This window comes from Channa argus, chromosome 15 (assembly GCF_033026475.1).
Source record: "Channa argus isolate prfri chromosome 15, Channa argus male v1.0, whole genome shotgun sequence".
Lineage (NCBI taxonomy): Eukaryota > Metazoa > Chordata > Actinopteri > Anabantiformes > Channidae > Channa > Channa argus.
In genome coordinates, this window is record NC_090211.1 from 19,050,790 (window position 1) to 19,067,084 (window position 16,295).

Genomic DNA, 16,295 nt, shown 5'->3' on the forward strand with positions numbered 1-16,295 from the left:
TATGTCTGAAAGAACAACTTGTGATGGCTAGATAGCAAATTCAATTAAATCCAATTTTCCTCGAAATGGCTAATAACGTGCCAGAATTTACAATGGTTACAGTCACTGGGGATATTAATCTAATTCAGATTCTGGTAAGCTGTGAGATTTTCGGCGTATGCCATGACAAAGTCAAACGCACCTATGAGTTCCTGCACTTTATCATTTCATGGGCCGAACCTATTTTCTTAGAACCCAAAAAACTAATACACTTGATCAATCCAATTGGAATAGTGCTTAGTTTCATAATGAAATGGCTGCATTATTAAAGAGTCAATTTTGTTTTAAACTTTGAAAATATATATCGGAAAACGTATATGTCATGACAGGAAGAGAATGGTCATTGGTTATTCGAAGATTCTGTCGCACTAACCATTGGCGGAGCGTCCTGTCAATCAGTTTCTTAACCGCCGTACTCGCGTGTATCTGACCAATCACAGGCTTTGTTTTTGAGTCTGCGTAGGCGTGCCAAAGGAACTGTCATCGGTAACAAGCTGTAGGGCTGCAGTCAGCTAGCAATGCTAGCCTGCGTGTCGATTGGGAACACCACCAACAGGCTTCTACGTCAGGTAAATCCTACATTTTGATAACGTTATCCAACTAACGCTCTGTTTGACGCGACGCTTAAAGTAGCCACTGTGTTACAAGCAGTTTTATTCACGTTTTTTTGCTTGTTTGAGTGCCGCCGCGTTAACGTTAGCTCGCCAACAACAGCAGCCATTCTAGGCGTCACGTTATGTATGGAGGGACTCTAGTATACAAGCAACCCAGATTATCAGAGCAAAGTTAATGGCAACTGTTAGTTGAATAACTGTAAATATTATCATGTTTCGCTTATATGGTAACTTTATCATCCAGCCGAATGCCATACCCATATTTGGGTATCAAATATCAAAATCAATGTGCGGCAAGGACCGTAACAGTGTACAGAGAATATATGTTGTTAGTGTATGTGGAATATATATTAGTGTGTTTCTGTAACCTCATGTTACACTGAAATGAACTGGAACTGACGTTGATCATAAGTTAATGAATGCCCCACACGTGCATCGATATTGCAATAACGTGAAGGTTATTAATAAAGACGGAGCAGAAGCAAATCTTAATATACTAACTTAATTAACAGTTTCGGGCTGTGGTTCCTGTTAGATAAGCTCTGTTTTTTGGGGGGCTGATTTGAATTTGTCCTGAGAGTTTAGATAACAGAACACGGATTTAATGGCTGTGGTTGCCACTGAAAGAGAGAGAGGGTGTATGTCATTGTGGGAGTCCAAACGACTCTTGTCAAATGTATGTTGTTGTTGTGTGTGTTTTTTTTTTTGTTTTTTTTTGTAGCTTTTCTTGAGTCAATCATGTGCGCTAATTCAGTAAACAAGTTAGTAAATGACAACCGGGCACAGACATAATAGAGTGTGTAAAGTTTGCGCATCTCAACAACATTTTACACATGTAATAAAAGACATTGATGTGCGGCGGCCACAGAAAGCTTTCTTCAGGTGTTGGAATATGATTAATGTTGTGTGAAGCAATAGTAGTGTAAGCAAATGTTGTTTCGAAGCCTTAGACTTACATAAGGTAAATGAAAATAAATAGTTTTTCAGACGTGATTTCTGTAGGCGATGGTGACGTAGTGAAAAAGCAAAGCCTACTTGCACCCAGGTTAATAAAACTACTTTTGCTTTATCAGTTCACATGAGCACAACGGACGTGTGGCATTTAAAATCCTCACTGCATGCAGCCATTATGCCACATTTACCATATGTGTTATAGTTTAATTTCTTGTTGTAAAGAAGCATTGAGTAATATTGTCGCTGATAGAAAACAGTTGAACTGCGCAGAGAGTTCAGCTCAGTCGAAGCAGGAGCAAGGAGAGGGCAGAAAGCGGAGAGCTCGGTCTGGGTTTTATTATGCTCGATTTGGTTAGAAATTGCCAATATAACCGGTCGGATCCATGGTGAAGAGAAAGAAGACGTCGCCTACTACCGAAGAATACGAAAATGGGTAAAATTGGATTTGAAATTAACACTTTCTTTAGAGGTCGAATGCACCGAGGGGTTTTCGTTGTCGTTTCTGCAGGGCGCTAAACTGAAAAGCGCTCGCATTTGAATTTAGTTGAAATTCAACCTAAAATATCGCCCATTAGAGCCGAAAGACACTTGGTAAAACCGTACAGCCATTTACTAAACAGTTTTGGTTGTTGATTATAATTCATGTGAAGACAATAAATGGGTATATTTGGTGTTGTTTTGTCGGGACTGGAGACGGGATTTGAAACAAACAGCGGCGGCCATGTTGAGAGACAGTGAACGTCGTCTTTAGAAGTTAATTTCTCACACCGTTTTGCTCCTAATATGATCAAATCTCCCTGAATGTGTTTTGGCAGAATGACACCGGGCTCCAGGGAGGGGATCGGTGTCGATGGGAGGAGGAATACGTCCAGAAAGACCGAAGGTTGCGACGAGGAGGAGAGCGGAGAGCAGGCGAGCGAGGAGCGCAGTACAAAGGGAGACGACGGAGTGGAAATTCTTAATCCATCAGCCACGGGTCTCAGCCTCGGTTCAGCTCCGGTCCTCCCTGCATCTCCGCCGAACCGAACCGGGCTAGGCACAACCCAGCAGACCTCAGCGGAGCCCGCCCCTCCGTGTCAGGACCAGCATCATTTTCTCCGATCAAGCGTTCGCCCTCCAAGCAAACGGATCCGGAAGGATTCAGTCGGCTCCACCATCAATGGACATGGCGGGGCAAAATCGAAAGGTACTGAAAGTGTCCAGCTAGGAGAAGAGTGTGTGTGTTTAGGTGGGATTAGCAGGGGGGGGTCTCCTCTCAGTTTGACCACTGTCACTGTGTCTATAGTTTGTTTATTTGTGATGGCTAAACGGATGCTGTTTTTGTTGCTGCACACTCCCTCTGTGCAGCGTTGTAGGCTGTGTAGGTTTCTGGCTGTGGCTCCAGCCCCAGTCCCAACACCATCCTGACATTTCTGTCACAAGGTAGAGAGCCACAAACCGGAACTTTAATTTCAACTGGGTTGTCACTTGACTATTTTTAGTCACAAATTCTGGGAAACATGCCATTATAGCTTTAAAAACACTTGGATGTTATGACTGTGGATATGAGCGTAGAGTAAAGGAGTCATAAATCCCACTATTTCTGCACAAAAGTGAGAAGAGAGCAGGAAAGCAGGAATATTATGGTGAGATAATTGTGTTTTTGTAATGTTTTTGGAGTTTTGCTTTGTTTGCAGTCTTTAAAATGTTTTTAAAAATGTACAGTACAAGCCACTGTACTGAAACGAATGGTTTTTGTTTTGTTTTTTAGCTTTGGACCTTTTTTTTTTTTTAGTTTTGTTGTCTGAGCAGTGCACTAAAAACCTTGAAACCTATGCATCCATGCTAATGAGAAGTCACCCATGAGTTCTGAGTCGCCACAGAAAGGGAGCATGAACATCTGGGTGTGATTGAAAGTTACAGCACCTGTCTCTGAAACCGTCCTTACTGAAGGCTTGAGTATTAGGCTTTTTGTTTTGTGTATAATTACTCCTTTCTGCAATGGCAATGCGATTTTTATTTTAGAACTTGCTTTATTAGACCTCAGTTAACTTTTTCAGTGTCTATGCTATTATAGATAGCGTATGCATCTTTTGTTGTTGTTGGCAAAGAGAAATTGTTACATAGAATATATTTAGTTGACCAAGAAAGCTATAGTTATTTTGAGGTGATGCTATATTGGTGTACATCTACTTTGAAGGGACATATCTAGGTTACTGTCTATGAGTTAGACACACATTTGCATTTGTAAACGAATTCCTGTTTTTGCTGTAAATACAGTTGCCCTAACGTAGCGCAGTTCTGCAACGGCAACCCTAGTGGCATTTCTGTAAATGCCTCCTGGCTTCCTGGTGATGTGTGCTGGAGCCCATCGTGACTTAGCTTTGGACCTGTGCAGTGTAGACCTGGATTTAGGGACTGATTGCTTTTCCTGCCTCTTTGCCAAAACTGAACCACAGACGGGGAAGCTCAGCAGGTTGTGCCCTGTTATGGCTGTGTGCATGTATTTTACATTTCTCAAAACCTCACACTTCACAACTACATTTGTATTTTTTTCTCCATGCTATACAAAACAACCAGTGTGGTCAGTCGTAGCTCAGCCTTGATATTTAGGTCCTGTTTTTCCTCTGAATTATTTCTGAATTGTGGGCTTCTTGTCTCTCGGTAACACAGGGGCAGAAAATGGTTCTTCCTCACAGGGAACAGTGGGACTGTCGGGCCCTGTGGCCAGCTCCACAGGGGCAGTGTCCAAGTCCTCTAAGAGCCAAGGGTGTGCTGAGAAAGAGGAGCAAGCTGGTAACCAGAAAAGGGCTCGTCGGCAGTGGGAGTCTTGGAGCGCAGAAGACAAAAACAGCTTCTTTGAGGGCCTCTATGAGGTAAAGGGTGCGACCAAATGGTTTTTCTCATATGGTTTACAGAAAACAAGAACTACCTTATGTGGCCAAACAGTCTTTTCACATGTTATACTTTCCTCTGCAGTATGGAAAGGACTTTGAGGCTATCCAGAACAACATTGCAATGAAGTACAAAAAAAGAGGCAAGCCAGCCAATATGGTGAAGAACAAGGAGCAGGTCCGTCACTTTTACTATCGCACCTGGCACAAGATCTCCAAACACATCGACTTTGCCACTGGTAAGCTGCTCTTTATCTTTGTCACTCAAAATAGGTGGGACGTTACTTCTGCTGACTGATACTGGCTCACTTGTTTTGTTATATGTTGGAGAAATGAACATGTCAGTCCTATGTGTCCTAGGGTTTGAAAGTTGTTTATGCAGCTGGGAGACTGTCCAAAATACATATGTTGAAGAACCAATTGGCTAAACAGGAGCCCATTTTCCTACAAAAAGCCCTCATATTTGTTTTATCTGTATGTACCACACACACACCTCCTGCACAGCAGTGTTGTGACATTTGTCTTCTTCTATCTCAGTGTACTCCCGAGTGCTGAAGAAATCCTCTCAAGAACTTTATGGTCTCATCTGCTATGCTGAACTCCGCAAAAAAGTTGGAGGATGTAAGTGAAAGCTGTGCACATTCATGTCATGTTTTTTTGAAGTTGTTTGCATGTGTCTTGTTTTCCTGATATTAGTTTGGGACACGAGGGATCTAATTAACTGGTCCTTGCTTCCAGTCATGGGGGACAGCTGCTCCTGAAGGACAATGTCATAAACGTCTCTCTGGTTTTCTTTTTTGTCTTTAACAGTAATGGATGATAAGAACGTGGCAAAGCTGAATGAGCTCATCCAGCAGGGGTAAGTTGGTAGTAATAATAATAAAAACACATAGAAGAGTCACAGAGTTTGCCATTTTTATATTAAATAACACAAAGGATGTTTAAATGTGCACATCTAGAATTGACGATATGTAGTTCTGTCCAGCTGGACACCCAGGTATTTGTACCCAGGTCTGAAACTACTTCCACCCTCTCTCCCCGTATGGAGAAAGGATTGAAAGGAGTCCCGGACTTCCTGAAGTCCACCACCAGTTCCTTTTGTTTTACTGATGTTGAGGTGGAGCTGATTGTGCTCAACCCAACTAACAAAACTGACCACCACTGATTGATACTTTTTGATATCTCCACCTTGGATATATCCAACCACCACGGAGTCACGAGAAAACGTCTGAAGGTGGTAGGACTCTCGAGTTGTACCTGAAGTCATAGGCAAACAGAGTGAAGAGAAGGGGAGATGGAACTGTCCCTTTGAGAGCACCTGTGCTGCAGTTCACAGTTCTGCAGACGAACGTACTGGGGTTGGTTCAGTGAGGTAGTCGAAAATCTAGCATCTTTAATTTCTCCCCCAGCAGGACAGGCTGGATGGTGCTAAACGCACTGGAGAAGTCAAATAATATAATCGTTACAGCCCCCCCCCTCATGCCACTCCAGACTGCTCCTCCATCCTTGTGTTGGAGCCTCTGTTCAAGCTTCCTCCTGTAAGCCTCCTTCCCCTCTTTGGTCTTTATTGACCAGCTGTCTCTGGACCTCCCTCACTGCTTCCCTCTCACCTGACCTGAATCCTGCCTTATTCTCATTCGGGATTGCTTTAATGTCCTTGGTGACCCATGTCTTGTTGTTTGGGAAGCAGAGGGAGGAATATAGACCGAGATCAATATGGCGTGTGAGAACTCTCTGGTCATATAGTAAAGATGGAGGCCCCCCGCCAGCAGTTTGAGGTCATTGTTGATGTAGACGACCAGGCCCTTTCCTTTCCTCTTTCCGCTTTCCTCTCTCCTCTGAACCACCTGCACTGTGCTGAAGCCATCAATACTGATGCATGTGTCGTGCATAATGTCCTGCAGCCTTGTCTCTGTGAAACACATTAGTCTACACTCTCAAGAGATATTTTCCTTCCTCACCAGTACAGTCAACTTGTCCACCTTTTTCTCCAGAGACCTCACGTTGCCAATAATTAGAGATGGGAGATGAGGCTTGAATCTTCTCTCCCTCTCTCACCTGTTTTCCTTTTTACCAGCCCTGCGACCATTTCCCCCTTATTTTGTCCGGTATGTCTAAAGTCCGATTGAAACTTAAATGAGCGGTGCCCGTCTGCTGCAGCCCGATCAGCGGTTCCCAACTGGAAACAACTGAGTCGGCTCCAGCTCCACACAGCTGTTGCGCGCTGGTCATAACTTAAAGCTGGAAAAAGTTCTGCGATGATTAAAAAAAATAAAGATTTAAAAACTCCTCCAACCACATGATCAGAGAGGATACTTACTACAATACTACACCAAAAATATGAAAAAGGAAGAATAAATATAAAGATAAGTAGAGCAAGTGCAACAGGGTGCGGCTCAGCCCGAACATTGAGAGAAACTGCAACGTGATTGAGAAAAGTTGTTGTAAAAAGACGCTGAATCTTTCTCTGCTGTTCTGTCTGTTTCACCAGGGCGACCACCGTGCGCTCCAAAGGGAGGAACTTGCGAATCAAAGCACCAATGTGCCGTGCACTAAAGAAACTTTGCGACCCGGATGGTGAGCATGTGCACACACACAGAGCCAACACACTATGAAGTAAAAAAGTGTTAGTGCTAAAAAAAAAAACACAGTCCACTGTGTTGGTGAGGCACAGGGTTTGTAGGGGTGTGGTATTTTGGCAAAATCAATGGCAGTGTGTAGGCTAGTGCTGTTTCCACGGTAACTCTGGGAGCAAAGTGAGGAGGAGGAGCAGGCAGGAGATGATGATGATGATGGAGAAGACTCGTCTCAGCAGCTGTCATCGACCGTTCTGTTCAATAACATCCACACACAAAGGTTGGAGAAAACACAGCTATAATCAAGGATTGAAAATCACAATCCCACAGTTTGCATCAGCCTTTATTTTCATTGGTTTGTCAGTGCTTAGTAAAATATCTTGTTTTTCCTGCTCTGTACCAAAGATCTTGTTTTAAAAACTTTTCTTTGTCTGTTTATCCAGCAAACATTGTGTATGCAAGAGAGCCTACTTAACCTTTCAGATGTCGCACTGTCGTCTCTAGTGTTTAAACGAATTTGGTTTGCAGATGTGCTAAGTTTAAACATTTTATGAACACAACATCCTGTTCTCTCGCTCTTAAACTTGTCTGTGAAGAACTTCTCTTAGTCAGTCTCACTGTGTATTTGCAGGAGTAAGTGATGAGGAGGACCAAAAGCCAGTGCGTCTGCCCCTGAAGGTGGCAGTGGAGCTCCAACCACGCAGTAACCACTCCTGGGCCCGTGTTCAGAGTCTAGCTCATAACCCTCGCCTCAGGTCAGACATAGCCATTAACTAATGTCTGGGAGGAATTAATTACCAGAACAACCTTTTGAAAGCAGGATTTACATACGTTTTCTGCATGAATCCCCCCCCCCAAGTTTGTTATCAGAACTATATTTAAAAACTCCGTTCTGCCCTCAGAGCTACAAGATGTGGCATTTAAGTCCCCTACTGCTGTATAGTTTGTAATGCGAGAAAACATAGAATGGCATTATTCTTGCCATTGTCTTCTGGATAAATAATCCAAAAGTGCTGCCTATCAATGCTTTTTTGAAGCTGACCCACAGTTTACACTTACATACATCAGTGCACATGTTAGGTGTATTAAATGTACTCAGCCCAATTCTGCTTTGAACGTCACATCTGCATCACATCGGCATCTGTAAATAAACGGGTTTCTTCTTTTTGTGTCTTCTCTAACCCAGGATGGTGGTGGAGCTTCACAGGAAAGTGTCCAGCCTCATTGAGTACCTGAAACAGAAGTGGGCGTGTCACGACCAGCGTATTGTATCCTTTTAGCATGTCACGTGTTTTTTTGTTTTTTTAAAGCAGTTACGAAAAATGCACAGTTATCAGTTATTAGGGGATAAATTGGTTTTTCCCGATCTCTGTTTTACACATCTATCCTCTGAAATTGTCCTGTAATGTGTTGCATAAATTGTTATCTATAAACCTCTTTGCTTTGGGAATTAATGCGGAGCTTCATGTGTAAACATTTGGATGAGCATGGCCGCTTCTTTTGAACTCCTTAACACTGACGCTTCAGCTTAAGAGCCTCATGGAGAGGGAGGCTCTGGAGAGTGGACAGTCCAGCACAGCCTCTCCCAGCAAATCCCAGCCAGAGGAGCTGTGTCTTTTCCCTGCTGAGAGCAGCACCTTGACGACGCTGCCTGGTGTTGCTCGTGTGGTTCACTCCAAGGCCTCCTGCACGGTGCATTGGTTGGAGACTGGTAAAACCCGGCCTAATGCCAAGGAATTGCCAGCTGCCCAAATCCTGGGCATCCACACAGCCCCTACACCTCGGACTGGCGCCAAATCTGGACGGGGAAGCGTCACAGCTGTCACTGCAGGTGGTGCTCCATTGACTTCTATGGGTGAAAGCCGCAGAATGGAGCCTACTAACTCAGAGGTGTCACCAGAAAGTTCTGCAAAGATGGAGGAGAAGAGACCCCTTTCTGTTTCTGTCACTGCTTCCTCTCAGCAGACTGTGGCTCCCAGAGAAGAGGGATCTGGGTTGGGACCCTCTGAGGTGGGTAAGAGCTGCACTACTGTGGATGCCACTGGTGGTTTAGCAGTGACTAAAAATACAGAGAGGTTGTGTGGTGGTGTAGAGACCTCATCAGAGCCCTGCAAAGAGGAGCAGAACACCAGCACCTCCTCCCCAGAGGCCAACCACACTCTTACCGCTAAACCTCTGGTGACAGAGGAGGGCGCGTCGCAGGGCTCTGCACCCGCAGCCAAAGAACGGAGTGTGGAGCAGATCAGAGAGGAGGGCTGGAGCGCCCGTGATGCCGAGAACGTCACACTGGCTGAGCTCTACCTAATGTTTGGGAAGCCAGGAAAGCTCCAGCTTGAGTATGAGTGGCAACCCGTTGAAGTTCCCCCCACCAACCCAGAAAATGGACAAGCAATGCCACAACCCAAACCCAACAGGACACACCGGGTTTTGCGCTGCCTGCTCAAGCTGGTTGCCACTGAGGTTAATCCTAAACCTTTGGTGAGGATTAAATGTAACTTTTTACTATGATTTTACTGGCTGCAAAATAACAGTTTTGTGGATGAAATGGTGGGATTTTTGTTTTTTTTAGATTAGTTAAGTCTATCATACACTGAACACACTGTTTTAAAGTGATCTTCATGTGCCTCACTCCATAATCCTGTGGACCAAATTAGGTTGCTAAGTGCACAAATCCACAAAACGTCCTCCGTGGAGAGATTAGTACAATGTCAGCTGAGTTTAGCACTGGGAGTTGGAGATGAACTTTGCTTTTTATGCTACATTTTGTTTACTGTAGTAGAAGTAAATCCTCTAGAGGTGTAGAAAACAGGGTGTCATTTATGTGTGTTTGTTGTTTTTTTTTTTCCTCCAGGCTCCAGAGCTGTGCTCCACAGCCACATCACCACTCAAGACACAGCAGGAGGAGCAGAACCAGGCCCTCACACCTCCAGGAAAGGGTGTTGTAGCGGGTGTCCGCAGCCCTAGCTGTGGACGACAACAGGCCTCACTTCGAGGGGCCAGGTTACACTCTGCAAATACTGGAGCCTCAGGTAAGATTGTTGCTGTATCCTGCCGCAGCTGCTCCATTTTTGGGACATGGTGGCATTAAATCTAGTTGCGGTTATAGTCTGGATATGTAGTATGAATCTTTTATATCAGCTTTGTTTCTTGACGAAACTGCCTGTGATTCTACTATCTTGACTGATGACACCTTTATGTTGATGGTGCTGTAGTTGTTGTTTGATGACTGGAGGTAATGTTTTGCAAATCTTGCATCACGAGTGGCAGCATTTTCCCTGGTTGGTCTTGACCGGCTCATTATTCTCCGATATCCCCAGGTGGACGCAACCTTCCACGCTCTCTGCTCGGCTCGACAGCCGGAAGCGATTCAGAGGGCGGTCTGTTCGCAGTGCCCACCACGCTCCCTCCGAACAGCTCACGGCACAACAGAATGTTCTCCCCCAACAAGGAGGCCGAGCTCGCCTTCAGACAGCAGCTCGACTCCATAAGTGTAAGACCATAATAATGCGTTTCTTTACATCAACATATTTCACAGGTGTTTTGACTCATTGTATTTCTCCTTGTAGATGCAGTCAGATCTTTTTTATTCTAGACAGAGAAAACCTCGAAACAGGCAACTTCGGAAACCACTTGTAGTTCAGGTGAGACACTGCCTCAGGGTCTTTATTCGGGTTTGGGTCCAGTTTCCAGTTATCCTCTGTTCTAACGCCTGACAGTGTAACATTGCACACTCTAGCTGGTATATTGTCTGTTTTCATGATTGTCATCCCCTGATGAAGGAAGATGATGCTTAGTTTCAAAAATTATGCATCCAGAACATTCCCTCTTCATATCTGTCAGTTAGCATGAGTTTGCTGATTTCTGTGTAACTGAAACCTTAAATTATACTGATGATCAAATGAGCAATTTATGACACGACGCGCTGAACAAAAGCTGTTTAAGACTTTGGGATCCCAGGGAAATTTAGGACAAGTGTCTTTGTCCTGCATCTTTTACATGTTGCTTGGTCATGATGGACTAAGAATAGTTTCTGTCTTGTCCCCAGCGAACACTGCTTCCCCGGACTACAGGAGACACTCCTCAGCATGTCTGCTCCTTCTCCATTCTCTCCAACTCCTCTGCCACAGGTACACTCCACACATCACGATTACACATTTAATATCTCATCTGCAGAGGATGGAACTGATTGCACTTTGCCACAGTGCAGTAAAGGCTTATCTATGTGTTCGTGCTGCTTATGCATTTAGCTTAGGTGCTCTTTTTACTAAATGTCCCTTCTTTTTTTCAGCATGAACCTTGCTAATTTTTCACTTTCTCGCCTCTGATAAACCCCCCAGGAACTGGATCCTTTCGGCCAATCCATACTCGCCTGGCTCCTTCCGCCCGCCCCCTCATTTCCAAAGCTTCCTCTGCAGTGCCTGGCTCTGCAGCGGTGAGCCAACTCTCCAGTATGTATTGCTTCGATTTTTAATCAGTATATTTTCCTGTTTTTGTAGTTGTTGTTCCAATAAAGCTCTTAAATTATATATGGAAGCATAACACTTGCTGAAATGTCCAGTTTATAAAGTGTGAACAATAGCACACGTGCCTCTTCCTTACTTGTCCATGCATAGGACTTAGCCTCATCAAGACTGTATGTCTACTTTGGGTACACAGTAAAATAAAACCACGTTCACTGAGTCATCAGAAGGAACTGGAACAAATCGCTGGCATCTTACTTTACATGCCCACTACAATTTCTTAGAAGCTTTATAAAGCTTTTTACTTTTTAAATCTATGTAAACTATCAGGTCTGTGATAAATGTTTTGTGTTTCTGAACTGTTTAAATTTTTTCAGGTGCCATTGACCTTGCTGCTAAGTCTGCAGGCATCATCCCTGGCAGTCCCTGTCAGGAGCTGGATTCCCCCACTGTGGATGACAACCCTCTGCTCGCTTCTACGCCCATTGTCGATGCTGAACCAGACTCTGAGGTCCTCCAGCAAAATGTCCCAGAGGTGAGGAACAAATGCACGCACATTTGTAATATAACGGACAACTTTGCTTCACCTGGTCTGGAGCCATAAGGCCCTCGTCTTTGGTCTAGTGACCAAGACAGTGCGGTCTTTACACATACCCTAGGCAAGAAGTACAAAGTACCAATAGCTGGAGAAGTTCATGAAAACTGCTTTAATTATTTATCATGCTAAGACACACAAGTTAACTTAACTTGGTCCAAATTTTGACCCTGTTTGATTTGCACACATCCCTGTTTAGACTAGATGGAGACTGGAGTTTGATTATAGTCTCTAACATTGGTGAAATGCCTCAAGTAATAATATAAGGTAATATTCTTGAAGTGGAAAAATTAAAGCCCCTTTATTAGCTATTAAACATTAAACTCTTTCAATTTTGTAGGAGGGTAAGTCACTTCAGACGAAGCGTGTTGCTTTAAAAAGGAATCTAGTGAAGAAGTAAAATCATCCCTATTAAACGCTGGACTTGCTCTTTTTACAGAATGGGCTGCCTCCACCTTCACCCGGAGTGACCGGTGGTGGAGACTCCCTCCTCTCTCCGCCCAGCGTAGCCTCGCTCCTGGACATCTCGCTGCCTGGCCCCCCTGAAGAACCTCTAGCCCCTGGGGAACCGCAAACACAGATCAGTGACTCCATCATTGAGCTCGCCATCAACTCTGCCCACTATGGTGCGTGAAGGTGTAATGACATTTACACGTTGAGCCTGAGGAGCACATTTCCTTTTTGGGAAAATTACAAACAAGACAGACAGAAGAGGGTATTTGCGATAAACTGATGACTGTTTGCTGTTTGTGCTGCAGGTGAGGAAGCCACACTCTCTCCAGCAAAGCTGAGCAGCAACGACGGCTCCAAGCTGCTGGCCTCGTCTCCTTCTGTCAGTCCATCCAGAGGCTGGATCCCATCACCCAGCCACGACCCCCAGTGGTATCCCAGTGACTCATCAGACTCCACACTGGGATGCCTTCTTTGTATGTAGTTTTTTCTCTTATAGTAAGATGTTTGCATATGTTTGTTTTTAATTATTATTTACATTTTATTTATTTATTGTAGCTTTATTGACCTGTGTCCTTCCTGTTCAACAATTTGACAGTTAAGAGCTGATCTAGACAATCAGACTGTTGAAACATTTAAACAACAGACTGCTAGTTTCCGCCCTCGGCCAGTCTTGACCTTTTCTTTTTCAGAATCCTGAACATAGATCTGCCTTTCTTAATGATGTTATTGTTGGTGGTCAGATTGAATCTAAAACAATACATGCAAACTTTAAATACATGTCAGATAAACTCCCAGGCACTAATACAATAAAACATTTTATTCCACCTTAAATACACACATTGTTCAGACAATTTTGAAACTGAAAAAAGTAAAAACTTTATGAAAAACTTGAAATAAGAAAAACATTGTCTTTTTTTAAAATTAAGATTATATATTAGTTAAATACAAAAAAGTCCAGACCAAACATCAGTGACTTCACTAAAGTAGGCAAAATTACTGATTATAAGACTGAGAATGTGTGTGATGCTAATTACAAGGAAGTGTATGAAATATCGATTTATTTATTAGCTTTTTAAACATGTGTTCCGGGCCATGTCATTTTTATCATTTTATGTATTCAGTTGAATCAAAAAAAAATCTAAAGCAAGTTTAGAGTTTTAGTTTTTGGTTCTTTAAGTAATTTTGAAGAACAGGAAATGAAAATCTGACATGTAGCAGTATTAAGCTACACAAAAGTCAAAAGAAGCTGTATTAAATTATATTGAATTTATTCTCAATTAAAAACTAGGCCTGGTTTCTATATGTGGAAACTTTTTCTTTTGTCAGTTTCACGTTATTTTATAGAAAACTGTGAAAGGCTACCAGCAATTTTGTCCACACCTGTACTGTACTAAACAAGTTAAAACATGTAATAGTGTCCTAGTTCTTCATGTTTGTTCATCCCTGTATTTAAGGTTTTGTTTTGGTTTCTTTTCCCCCTCCTTCCAGCCAGCATGGTGTCTCCTGATAAGGGACGGCGAACCACCCTAACCCCCTCGGGCCCCTCCAGTGGCACAGCTTTGCTTGGTCCCAGCTTGCTGGACTGCAACTCCCATGACTCCTTCCAGTCCCGTGGCCTTCCTGATGTCACAGAAGTAAGCAAGTTACCTCGTGTTACATCCACCTGATAAAATAACCGTATGTGAAGTGCTTTCACACCTGTAGTTTTGCTCAGTTAGTCCACACAAGTGCAAAGGCAATTAATAATAAGTAGTTATTAATTAATAGTATGAAGAAGCTGTTCACTGCACCTTCCAGTTTACCAGCTTGAAACAACTGTGACCCATTGTGTATTAAGAGAAAGTATATTTCTGCATCAGCATCATTTAACAAAGAAAAGCATTATTTGAAGCTGTTCTAATATAGAGCAGACGAAAGGTGCATTATTTCGCACCATTACAAATTAGTTAGTCTGCATTAACAGTCAGATCAAGTTTATTCAACATAGTGTGCAACTTTCTGTCCGACAAAGAGAAATGCAGCATACTGCACAAGAATCATGAGAGTCACATGGGCTGACTTCTTATTGGTCGTAGACTTATTACTGGGGAAAATTGCCTCTTCAATTTGGAGCAATTTAAGTAATGTTGGCTTCTGTGCACCTTCAGATGCTGTGTAACTCTTTACTGGGCTTCTTGGCTCCAAATAAACAGTACAAAGTAAATCTTAGCGTTCAGAGCTCACTACAAAAATGAATGTGCCTGCAGATGGACTCCCAGCTTGCTTGTATGATGAGTGAGAGCAGCGTGGACTACATCGCTCGCTTCAACGACCTGGCTCAGGAGTTGGCTGTGACCGAGCCCTCACTCCCACCGTCCTGAAGGAGACAGGACAGGTCCCACTAGCCTACAACTATGTGGAGGACATGAGGATTTGTCTGGACTGTAACCATGGCATCCCTTCTACATTGCAGATGGCTGTGGAGAAAGACCAGCCTAACCCAACCCCCCCCCCCCCCCCCAAAGAAAGCCATCCCTGCCCTTTTTGTAAAAGTGCAATAATAACAGTGAGCCTTGTTCAAAACGTGTTGGTCTCACTGAACTGTTTTTCAAGGTGAAATTCCCTTTAAAAAAACACTTTAGTTTACAAAACACAACCTCATGTACAGGAAACTACTATGCCATATCAAAAAAAAAAATATTCATTCATCTTCTATGTCTTTTCCTGCTCTTTGTCTGTCTGACTTTTACTCTTATAGCTCAACCCCACCCCCAAAATGTGCAAATCCACCACAATGTGCAGATTTCATCCCAGCAGGTGGCAAGTAGTTGCTGGAAGATGAATTTTCAAGTAATGGCAGTGAAAAAAATGGTTGAATGTAGCGAGATATTTTGTACAGGCTTTCAGTTGTTGCAGGGCAGGTAGAAGTCAAATCCTTTGCTGTTTCCCTTCTTTCCACATGCTTCTCGTCTATCAGTTCGGCTTGGAGCTGAATTTTAGCAACGTAACCTGCCACGCTTTGTTTGCAATAAGGTTGTTCATTTATTACAGCTGTGCACAAAAAAAAAAAAAAAGGCCGCTTTCGTTGGTTGGCTGCATTTGATAGTAGAAATTTTGTGCAAGCATCATATCACCAGTTGCATGGTGGCATTTGTTTTGTTTTTTTTATTTAAAGGTATGCTGAGAGATCTAGTGATTGAAATTGACTTGATTGGTTTGTTGTTGCAGAAACGGGCAGTAAAAAAATGATACAAACTCATTATTCCATATGCTTTGGCTTTCAGTTGCTGTTTCTCATTGTGACAGGAGAAAAGTCCTGTATTAGTTCAATCAAGGGAGTGATTTCAAATCAAAAGCTACAACAGTGTCAATTTTAACTCCTTAATTCAACGACCAACATATACATTTTTAGTGGCAGACTAAATATTAAAATTAAAATGTTCCGCTCTCTAAATTCAGAGTGAGAGCAGTAAGAAGCATGTAATGAAACAAACACTAAAGTCATAGTTGAGACACTGCTTATTTTAACGTCGAGGCTTTTTATTCACTAGTAAAGCTCTGACTAATCCTCTTTTGATGAGTGCTGACGCCGAACACTAGGGCAGATTCAGAGTTTTTTTTTTTCTTTTTCACATTTCACATTAGCAGCAGCATCAGTTGTCAACGTCTCAACATGTTGACCCTAGTTGTACATTGCAGGAGAGCTTTCGTCATCATTCCACACTCAGCCTCCTTTAAGCAACCACGGAGCG

The 16,295-nt window shown here is 43.1% G+C and overlaps 1 protein-coding gene across 2 annotated transcripts; it reads left to right on the forward strand.

Annotated features, from left to right (window-relative positions):
• Positions 1-451: 451 nt before the first annotated feature.
• Positions 452-15,061, forward strand: cramp1 (cramped chromatin regulator homolog 1). 2 transcript variants are annotated; one of them, XM_067476198.1, is made up of 20 exons: positions 452-608; positions 2,423-2,793; positions 4,260-4,462; positions 4,566-4,719; positions 5,018-5,101; positions 5,291-5,339; positions 6,972-7,057; positions 7,688-7,811; positions 8,243-8,324; positions 8,584-9,534; positions 9,908-10,085; positions 10,374-10,546; positions 10,623-10,697; positions 11,102-11,183; positions 11,394-11,504; positions 11,894-12,051; positions 12,551-12,737; positions 12,870-13,037; positions 14,053-14,198; positions 14,811-15,061. In XM_067476198.1, exons 2-20 carry the CDS (start codon positions 2,424-2,426, stop codon positions 14,922-14,924), a joined length of 3,495 nt encoding a protein of 1,164 aa, XP_067332299.1. In that variant the 5' UTR covers positions 452-608; position 2,423; the 3' UTR covers positions 14,925-15,061. The 2 variants fall into 2 exon arrangements, with proteins under 2 accessions (XP_067332299.1, XP_067332297.1); XM_067476196.1 differs by lacking the exon at positions 452-608 and adding an exon at positions 1,871-2,040.
• The last annotated feature ends 1,234 nt before the right edge of the window (positions 15,062-16,295 follow it).